At 33.1% G+C, this 11413-nt stretch overlaps 1 protein-coding gene across 1 annotated transcript in view; it reads right to left on the reverse strand.

Moving 5' to 3' along the window:
• The window catches only part of LOC106691003 (cathepsin L), a 13852-nt gene extending 3381 nt beyond the window's left edge, over positions 1-10471 (reverse strand). The window contains exons 1-5 of the mRNA XM_014436639.3: positions 10315-10471; positions 8465-8550; positions 6444-6596; positions 4962-5153; positions 174-368 (exon numbers count right to left, since the gene is read on the reverse strand). Coding sequence (XP_014292125.1) covers positions 174-368; positions 4962-5153; positions 6444-6596; positions 8465-8545 — 621 coding nt within the window. The 5' untranslated portion in view covers positions 8546-8550; positions 10315-10471. The remainder of the gene's footprint in view (positions 1-173; positions 369-4961; positions 5154-6443; positions 6597-8464; positions 8551-10314) is intronic.
• Between the last annotated feature and the right edge of the window lie 942 nt (positions 10472-11413).

Raw genomic sequence — 11413 nt, forward strand, 5'->3', positions numbered from 1 at the left:
GCCACGGGACCTTCTAATTTAAATTAATGTTTGAAGTACCACCAATGGATGGTTCCTTCCCAAGATTTTCAAGTGTATATGAAACATACTACATATTTACCTATTGTATTATTTTGTACAAAATAACATTTACAGTTGTAAATTACATTAAATAAATAATAAAACATTATTACCGATCCGAGAAATGGATATGAGTCTTCGCTCATAATTCCACCAACATCCTGTATATATTGAAAAGCCATCTCCATCCGCCCACCATTGCAGCCCTTGTTGCCGTACGCTTCTGTGGAACAGTCGATGAGCTGTTGTTCGCTGAGGGACACCAGCTTTCCAGTGGCCCGGAACAGTTGTCCTTCCATGGCTCCTGTCTGTGGGCAATGACTATCTTTCAGGAAACTAGAAATTAGTTTGAATTTACGCAGACTAATTATTTAATTTAATGCTATTCATATTATTACCTGTATTTATTTCTTAGAGCATCATGTTATAACCTTTTTTAACCTTACACATGAAATTAAGACAATTGAGTTTCTATAAGCAGAGCAAAAAACTAAAACTATCATATAATTTATGTTTGTTATACAGACTTTGGAGTAAAATGGAGGAGTTGAGCTTCCAGGCAATGTGAGGCCAATAAGGTGTGTCTTTTGATGAACTCCCGAAGCGGGACAGAAGAATAAGGAAAGAACAGGAGCCAATAAACGGCTGCCTTTTATTTTAGTTTAGATTACGATTCCAGACATTCCTAATAGCCTCATCGTAAACCTGGGCTGCGAGTGTGTGGTCTACTTCTCTCTTTTTAACTTCGATGGAGCGTAGGGTGTGTCACCCCGATGATGTAATCCAATGCGGGTTAAATAAGAACCATGCAGTCACAAGATAGAGTAAATATATTCTAGGTTGTGATAAGGTTTTGTTTGAATGTTTCCTTAATTCTCTGAAAGTATTTTTTTTAACTAAAATCTTTTCCGTGTATGGCCATGTTGATGCTGCTATACTATAACTCCAAAAGTTCATTGCTCAGTAAATAGATGTTAAAGAATTCAATGCAGTTCTTTCTGCACTACACAGAGTATTCAAAAACATTATTTTTTCAATATTGATATATAATATTAATTGCAAGAAAATATATTTAAGCAATTATTGTATTTGTTCTCATTTTCTACTGGTGGGTAAACGTATGGCTAATGTTCTGTCAATTTTTAATTTGACTGTTAATGTCTATTTTGATATGAGCAAAGCCTTTGACAAAACAAATAAATTCACCATTATTAATAAACCATATTCACTAGGATTCCAAGGTAATCTTTCTACATTTATCCAAAGTTTTTTTTATCACGTCGCTCCTTTCAGATCCGAATCGGAAAATCTTTTTCAAGGCAATGTGAGCAGGTGACTGTAGTGTCGCAAGGGTGTGTACTAAGTACAACTTTATTCAGTCTAGCCATCAATGACCTAGGAATGAACCTACCTCGGGGAATTAAAGTGATGCTCTTCGTCTACGATCTCGCAATATTATACAGAGCAAGAGACATTTCTTCCATTAAAGAAAAACGTGAAGAGCGTACCAATTAAAAATGTGGTGATTATTTCAGAATCGCTGAGTGCCCTGAAAGCCTTGAAGTGCATTTATTCGAAACATCCTGTTCTGACTTTATTGTGTTTTAGAACTCATACAGATTATGAGTGGCGATGGAAAAACTATGCACTTGATCTGGTCACCTAGTCATTTTGGGAATAGAGGCAATGAAATGGCTAATAGGGCAGCAAAAGAAATGTCAATGGCAAGGTGTGAGACCAGGCGTTCAGAAAGTGTCGGCTCTACAAAGGTTGGAGGTACCGACAGACGTGATGGGGATTCGGCGATTACTAGGAGCATTAAATTACTACCGAACGTTTGTTCCGGATATGGCAGAGTACCTTGTGTTCCTCAACAATTTCTTAAAGAAAGGAAGCAAGATAATAGTGACACCAAACATAACCCATAATATCCGGAAATGCATTGAGCAGCTTCAACGGAAACCAGTTCTTGTATTCCCCGACTTCGAGAAACAGTTTACGCTCACAACAGAAGCAAGAGGGAGAGCGTACTTTAGCCTATGCCAGTCGGCGCCTCATTGCGCGATAGCCAGATAAAGTGCCTTAGAACGGGAACTTCTTGGAATCGTGTGGGCAGTGGAAAATTTCCGGCCCTATGTGTTTGGAAGACGTTTTAGGGTCCACACTGATCATAGGTCGTTGCAGTGGGTAGGAAAATTGAAAGAATCATCCGCACGCACCACCAGATGGAAGGAGATCCTCAACCAGTATGATATGGACATCATATCCAATTCCGGTTAAGACAATGTTCTTGCTGACTGGCTCTCAAGGGCAATAATGGTCAATACGGTCAAGAATAATCAGAGAGAGCCATCTGGACATGCTAGACAGTTCCTGAGAGATTGGACCCCGGAAGAAGAACAACAACTAGGCAAAGAAGAATCAGAAAACAGACGAGAGCCATCCGAAGATGAAGACTCGACTGTGGAAAGACCAGCCGAGATGGAAGAATTCGATGAAATCATTAATAATAAACGTCGGCAAATCATATGGGAAACCAGAACCTCAGGGTTCTGAAGATGGACCAAGAAAAATACGGCAGCAGTAATATTGTGACTATATGTTCCCAGCCCAGTTTCAGGGAGAACCAAATCTGCAGAGCACTAGGATGCATCGAAGACAGGACAAACCCATCATCTATACGTAAGGAATGCAGTGGTTTGGGAGAAGATTCGGCGACTTTGGCGGACGGAACAGATTGGGGTCGACCAGTTGTGGCAGAAACTCTCCGTGACGCGATGAAACGAGCGATCGCAGCATAAAATCATTCCATACACTCGGTCACGGGGTTTTCTCCTTTTGAGATTATTGTGGACTGCGGGGACGTCGGAGGAATTACCATGATACAGCAACTGAGCCGTTAATTGTATGGCACGGAGGAAAATATAGGCCAAAGTCAGGGACAACATTGAGAAGGAGAAACGCAGAAGAGTTACTAGACACAATCTCAATGTTCTTGATCTAATGGGCAACCTTAAATTTGGGACGGTGTCGTACCATTAAGTGGGAACTAATAGGGGCAAAGAGCTGCACAGGTACGAAGGGCCATTCAGAGTGGTCACGATTAGAGAACACAATATTGTCATAATAGAAAGCTTAAAAGAACCGAAAAAGCGAAGAACAGTTCACCTAGAACAATTAAAGCTTCCTGCAACAGCGGTATCATGATTTACAGGATTATAATCGCCTCCCTTCTGGAGGGCAATATTTTAAAGTTGTAAAGTTTTTATTTTTATTTTTTCAGTTTAGGAACTTAATTAGAACATGTGGGTGTAAAATCATGTGAAATTGTATTGTTTTGTTTAATTTTTTGTTTGCACAGAGTGCTGTTATTTTGAATCTTATTTCTGTAGTTTTATTGTCATTGTATTTGTATTTATTTATCTTTTGTATTCCCATTATTTATTGTTATTGCTTTGTAATTGTATTTACTAATAGTGTCAAAGAGCCTAGAAATAGGAGAGCTGCCCACATTGAACAGTTAAAACTTCCGCCAATCGTGCTCCCTTTCTTTAATAAATTATTGATAGGCATAAGATACTCCGCCATGTTTGGAACAAACCTTCTGTAGTAATTTAACGCCCCAGCAATCGCCGTATTCTTTTTATGTCTGTTGGTGCTGCCATTCTTTGTAGGGCCGACACCTTCTCAATGTCTGGTTTCACCCCTTACTTGGAGATAGTATGTTCCAAAAAATTAATCTGGTTTTGCCCTATCATAGACTTTTTTGGGGATAGCTTGAGTCCAACTTCTCTTAGCCGCTGTAACACATTCCTTAAATGGTCTACGTGGTCCTTTTCTGATCTACTAAACACTAGACGGTCGTCCATGTAGACTTGACAAACTGCTTCATCCAATCTTTTTTTTTTTTTTTCCAATTTTTCCTTGATTGCTCTCCTTAGTCCGCCTGAATCTGATTGAGGATGCTCCTCTTTACTCTGCAGACGACCGATGCTTTTAATGCCTCTGCATCTTCACTATCGAATAGATTTTCGATAGACTTTGCTTCAATCCGGCTTAAAGGTGAGTTAACCCCTTTTATGAAGTAGCTCTGTTGAGATGGAACTTTATTGAGTCTAGTTCGGCTCTATATATACATTCAAATCGGCTGATCTATTCGATCATTGGTTATTGGAGTCACACCTTACTGTAACTTTTATATATATATATATAAATCTCAAGTATCAGCGAAAGCAAAATGTTAAAAATGAGAAGAAGGAATATGATCTAACACGCTTGGACTGTTGCTAAAATACTGGCTTTATTGGGTTCAGTATACATTCGATATGTATATACTCAATATACATTCGATCAGCTGATCTTCTCAGTCAGCTGACATCAAAGTAACAGCTGATTCAGACCGTAACTCCCCCCACCAGTTTACGAATAATCCTCGTAAAATAATACCATACAATATATAAGATTTTCATCCCTGGGATGTTCAAATAAATTGTTCGTAGACCTTAAAAAATATCGTCTTGAGAATAATCTTTCGTTTGCTTACATTTTATTATACTGAAAAAATGAGAAAATGATATACTACATGACTGCGGTATAAATACTTTTAATCTTGTGGATCTGGCTGTTCCTACAATACTTGACACACATATTCCTGAAAAGCAACATCAGAATTCGTTTAACAAAGAAAACAAGGGTAAAATGATAAACTGGAATGGTAAAGAAAAAAACAATTATAACTTCTAAAACAGGATATAGTGTGATTTAAATAGCTTACTTAGACGACTACTCAAAGGATTATTATTCGGATTAAAATTCCGAAGTGGATTGCCATGCCAAAGATTTATGTACCTAAATTTCATTAAATATATAATAAACCACTCATTAATCAATATAACACTCACCGCGCTGAATGACCAGCAACCATTACAATTTGCTTGGTTCTTTACGAGGGTCACCGCTCCTTTGTTTCTCCAGTCGATGGAGTCGGGATAATTCAAATTCAATGAATAAGTGAACTTGTGGCCAAGATTCCTTAGGGTAGTTGGCGAGTTCTTTTTAAAGCCAGTGATTCTAGCAGAGAACTCTTCTTGACTCTAAAAACAAAAAAATAAAATAAAATAAAAGCTAAGATAAGCCTCTATGATAAATTAAGGAGTGCTTATGGTTATACAGAGGTTTGTATTATAGATTCAACTTGGAGGATTTATGTAAACACCTGGGATATCCTGAACTGTATTTATCAATGTCATCAATTTAATTCATAAAGAAGCTTTATATTTTATACTTTAAATACGTATACCAATATTAGTATATTCTATCCATATTTTGAATACTTTTTTCAAATAAAGCAATATTTTACATTGTTAGGACTAAACTGCTACAGATAAATTAAAAAAAAAATAGAGTCGATAGGTCTGAAATAAAATATAAATATATATATATTTCCACTTCATTTGGGTACGTCTTATGGCCCTCATTGGTGATTTGGTTGAGTTTTAAATGCAGAACGTACCATAAAAGTGGGTTTGATTTTTTTAAAAAAAATCCTGTTTAGAGGTCCTCTTCAAGGTTAGAATTTGGAAAATTGGTATCTGCATAGGATTGTTACCTTATGCGAAAATGTTTAATTCCATGTTTTTTTTATCAGGTTCATACACCTAAACGTTTCTGACAAGAACGTCAAGATGAAACATGGCTTAAATCGCTCAGGGATTTTGAGAAAAAATTAAAAAGTAATAACACTTTTTTGTCGTTATCTATCGTTATTAGTGTTTTATCCTAGTAACAATAATGAGAAAATAGACATTAGCGATGAAGCTATAGTGGTCAAGCTTTATTTTTTCGTTTATTTGTTTATTTTTTATTATAGCTTCATAGTAATAATTTGTAAATGCCATAGTTAACATTCTGAGGTATGTACATAATATTATTAATAAATCATAATCCCATTACTTGTATGTATATCTAAAGTATAAAGTTTAACTCTAATGATATAATGTATGTATGTACGAATGTATTTGTAATTATACGATATTGATAAATAATGTCCTTTCAAGGCTCAAAAATAAAATTTCTCAACACGACATATATTTTTATGAATATTTTAAATGACATCGTATATAATATATCAATATATTAAACAATCATGCCATTAGCAACTAAGAAAATAAAACAATACGCTAAAATAAATAAAAATGAACAAACGAAAGTAATTGGCAAATATTCAATTGAAAAAATTGTTAATCTAGGTCAAAGTTCAAGAAATACTTGGAAATATTTGAATTACCTGGAAGAACTTGAAAGTATTCAAAATACTTTAAATGTGGTTTTCTCACTTATCTGGTATTATTAATACTGTTAAAAAAATAGTAATTGTACTTTACCAGATCTCCAAATTGGTTCATAGTCAAAGAGTATGTAACTTCTCCCTTAGCAAATTTGGCATTATGTTCTTCAATCTGCTTCATATTTTCTGTGAAGATAGATAATCTGTTTTTTTCTTCACTAGCGCTGAGGTAATGTTTTTTATGCTGTGCCTATACAGTTAAAATACATTTACTTTAATAGCCTCATTATTATAAATAGCTAAGCTAGTTAAAATTTAATCGTTTATTATAATATATTTTACATTCAATTTTAAATATTTCCTTAATATTTGTTATTCATTGTCCGTGGTTTCGTGTACATCACCAACATGATTAGTATTAATTATTGAAATACCAATTTCTTTATTGATTGATTGCACCTTAGAGGAAAACAAAATAAAATGACTTAGAACCAAACTACTATAAAATTCTAATTGATAATCTGTGAAATCCTCATTATTAAAATTAATTCTTAAATTTGTTTAATTTTTCTATTGACATATCAAAAGGACGAAGAGAGGGACAATACGTTATTACGTTTTTCTATGTGCAATAATTGTGGCGGATATCCTTTGCTTATATACCAAATGAAATTTTTGGAAACATGAACGGCAGCAAAAATATACATACTGCCTTACAGTGGTTACGGTTTAGAGGACATTCTGGATGACCTATTCAATCGGACCGATTGTTGTAGGGTCCTTCTTCCTCGTAGCTAAATCAACTAACCTCATATTTATATTATTTTTAATTTCTTTTTGTCACTCGCCTAAAAACCAAACCCAACATCAAAGTATTTATGTACATTAAGTTAATTTTTTCATTTTAATTACATGCTTACATCATAATGTTTAAATTTGAAATCCCTTGATCAAATAAGGTTCGCCAAAGGAATGAAAATATAGACAATATTTATTGAAAACAGTGATACATGGTTTGATACTGTATATTATGTGTTAAATATAAAGCACTTTGCTTTGCGAAAATATGATGAAGACCCCAAAACTTCTTTTTTTAAAAAAATTGGAAAAAAGATCTTTCCAACAATTTGATAAATTTTAAATATAAGATGATAATTTGAGGCAATATTTTATGGACTTTATTTTATAAAACGATCAATATGTTCCAATAAATTCACAGCTTAGGAATTATTAGTGAAAAACGAAGAAATTTATGGATGATAAAAGGTTGAAAAAAAAATTTCCGAGGTCAAATACAGAGAAATAGAGCCATATGTGGCTGAGGAAGTTGAGACGTGTCGCCTTAAAATCCTCATTACAGCAGCGATGCTTGTCCGGCCTGGTGGTCAACTTTTATTTCGGGCAGTCCCACGGAATAAAACCTAGATCCCGGACCGTGATGAAATAGAGTGGTAACCTGTAGATAACCGCTTTCCCCGTTTGTCAAAAATGGGGTTAATGAAAAAATTCAGAGAATTAGGTGGCCTCTCGTTTCTACTCCAGAGATTATAGATTAGTTGGGAAAACTTTAGGAGTGCATTAGGTAACTGGTTGATAAACTGAAACAGCAGGTTCGGCGTTTCTTTTTTATATTTATTTTTTATAGTAGAGTGGAGTGAGGCAAATGTAAAAAATGGCATCATTTGATTGACACCATTGGCTTTGCCCTTAAAACTTTTAAGCGTCTTTTTTTCTTTGCTGGTGTATCTGTGGTGGTTTTTACACAAAGCAACTCACAATAACACTCTATAACTTATACACAAATGTTGTTTTTGGCTGTCTTTATTACCAACCAAATAACAAAAGATACATTTATTATTAACAAATTAAATTTATTATTATCACAACATTTATTATTGTGATTACAATTTAACTTTTAAGTTTATAGAATTGTTTAATAATAAACCATTACATGGAAGATACATGAAAATGATTTGAATTAAATAATTTAATTATTAGCAACAACTTATACAATTTAATTTTTAATACATACTTATTTATCATTTGGCATACTATTTATCATTTTTTTTTTTTGGAAAAGTATTATTAAACATAGAAAGTACAGATCAATTTTTTTACCTTAAAAGTATTCCATTGCTCGTCTATGGATATCGCTGTTGTTAGGGCGAAACAGCCGAAGATTAACAAAACTATCTTCATTATGACTGAAATCAAAAATATAAATTTTGAGTAAAAGTTTAGTAATGCACCCATTGATTAAAATTTACAAATGTAATTATTGCGGGTGTATGCACAACTGTGTAATTTTCTTTAACACCTTTCTAAATACTCTTCTTATTAATTAGATAACACTACACCGATTTTTTCTTACTGTTATTCTGTAAAAAAAAGTACGGTCGAAGTGTTCTAATTTTGAAGCCACTACCCACCGCAGTCCACAAGGTTTTTTTTTCGTGTGGGAAAAGCTTGGGACCTTTCATACCTTCTATTCAGACATTTTACTATAATTATAGGGATATTAAATATAAAATGGTTGTAGCGGTGTGGGAGGTATAATCGTTGAACTCTAGGTAGTATTGTTATATTTCGACAACACTTCATTCTCATTTTTGCCCACTATCTTTATTAGATTGAAATTAGCAACAGTCTCTTTTAATAATCTCTTAAATAAACCGGTACTTTTATATTTCGGGAGTCATTCGGTTTCATTGTTTTGTACTTATGAAGTGTTTGAAACAGGCTCGTACGATCCAAATCTAACGGGTATACATTTAGTAAAATAGTAGAAAGATATTTGAATGCCTGCTATGTAAGATTTTTAAGGGATATTCGTAAGGACCATATTGTCAAATGAATATAATCTTCAGTATTCGAAGTATAGTTGGGTAATTAGAAATATAGAAAGGTGGAACATGAAGTAATATAGAATATGCTTGGTTACTCCTGCTGTACTTATCTGAACTATGACATAAAATATTGTTGTCTGATGACATTTTTTTTCCTGTAGCTTGGCTACATTTTAAGATTTCTTTATAAACTATTCAGATGGTATTTTTTTTGACAAAAGTCCGTTATTTTCAGTGACAATACGGCGGAAATAGTAAATTTGTGCTCTTTTTTTTATTGTTTACTTTGCATCCTAATTAGTTATTCTCTTTTTGTTGTTATTTACTTTACATCTGGATTAGTTATTCTCTTTTTGTTGTTGTTTACTTTACCTCCTAATTAGTTATTCTCTTTTCGTTATTGTTTACTTTACATCCTCATTAGTTTTATCTCTGCGTCTGCTTGTCTTGGGCTATTGCTTTCCAGTTTGCTGCATACAGCTCTTTCGCATATTTGTTGATTCTCTCTATCCATCTTTTTTGTGGTCTCCCACGTAGTCTCTTGCTAAGTATAGTACCATTCCTTGTGTTAAGGCGTGGTGATGGATCGCTTCTTGCCACAGCTAGGTCTTGTCAATGTTTAACCTAACCACCTTGCCTTCATAACTTGAAATATTGACTGAACAATCTCTGCAAGCAGTTTATCGTTAGTTGTTCTCCTTGTGTTAAAGCTCTGATCCCAGATAGTTCCTGTAATTGTGCGGAGGACTTTCCATTCAATATATCACTTGTATTGTCTATATTTATGAAGTAAACGGTAAAAAAAAAAAAAAAAAGTATGAGAAAACTGAACCATATTACTTATTTTATATCGCTTATGTGACTAAAATAATTTACATAAATTTTAAGATTATATAAATCTGAAGTAAAATTGTGAATAACTGAGAAAGAAATAACTTTAACCTTTAAAACCCCACGTGTTTAATTTTATAAGTAATATTGTGCAATAAATATCCGTAATTTAAATTTAAACTAATCATATATGGGTAAGTACATAAAACCATAGTTTGTAAACTACATATATCTACTATATATACATCTAAATATTATGAACATTTATGATTATAGAATATAACAATTTACCTTTGACAAATAAATAATTTTCAATACAGATCCACTCATATAACTGGTACTCATATACTGGTCACGTCTACACTTTAAAAGTACTTTTAAAATTTTTTATGCATTTATCTAGTTCGTTATCTCTTTGCGTTATCAATGATATTGACTAATATTTTCGCTTACGAACCAATCGAACCTTTTTATGAAATAATTAGCAATATTTTGTATGACTCATAGAAATAAATTTTGTTGGCACCTTGTGTTGAGGTGGAATTACCTCTACTATGTAATTAGGCTCAACGGTGGAGTGTTTAAGCATTGTTGGAACGATTTTTTTTTTTGATGTTCAGATAATAAAGCTACTTAAGTAGGTGTATTCCGATACGGAAGAGGGAAGATTTGAATAGAACATTTTTTTGCCAACAATTTTCGTTTAAAATATAATAAGCCAATTAAGAGTAATAAAACAGTTTGTCTTATTTATAATATGTTAATTTAATTCATATTTGCAGGATAAATTTACATTACATATAGCAATTTACAGTCAACTTTGATTTGTATTTAAAACTATGCAAAATTTATATTTCGCTTGGTACGAAAATATCAAATTAATCGAAACTTTAAAATAGAGTTTAAAATGAATTTATCGAGAAAGTGAAATCATATTAAATAAGTGTACGATAAAAAATATTTAACACGTTTCAAGAAGACGTTAAAAACAAAACGTTAAAGGAAAGATACTGAAACATTAAATTCATGAGCATATTCAATTTTTTGGGTGAAGCATTGAAATGATTTTGAAAATTTTCCTATGCTTCTATATTACCTTTGATGACCGAATCACAAATCCGAATCGATTTTCCCAGAATTGAGCTAAAATTAATTATTAGTAATAAACTCGAAGAAGCACTTCGATTATCTTTTATATGATAACATATTTCATGCGTCGTAGTCAATTTGAACATTATTACAAACACAATATTATTATACATTATTACAAAAGTCTTTCAGTCCAAGTGCTCGTAAGTTATGTATATATAAGTTAAGTATCGGCGAAAGCCAAATGTCAAAAAAGAGAAGAAGGAATAAGATGTAACACGTGTGAACTGCTGTAACATAC

This window comes from Halyomorpha halys, unplaced genomic scaffold (genome assembly GCF_000696795.3).
Source record: "Halyomorpha halys isolate HHAL.00 unplaced genomic scaffold, Hhal_1.1 Scaffold2030.1, whole genome shotgun sequence".
Taxonomy (NCBI): Eukaryota; Metazoa; Arthropoda; class Insecta; order Hemiptera; family Pentatomidae; genus Halyomorpha; species Halyomorpha halys.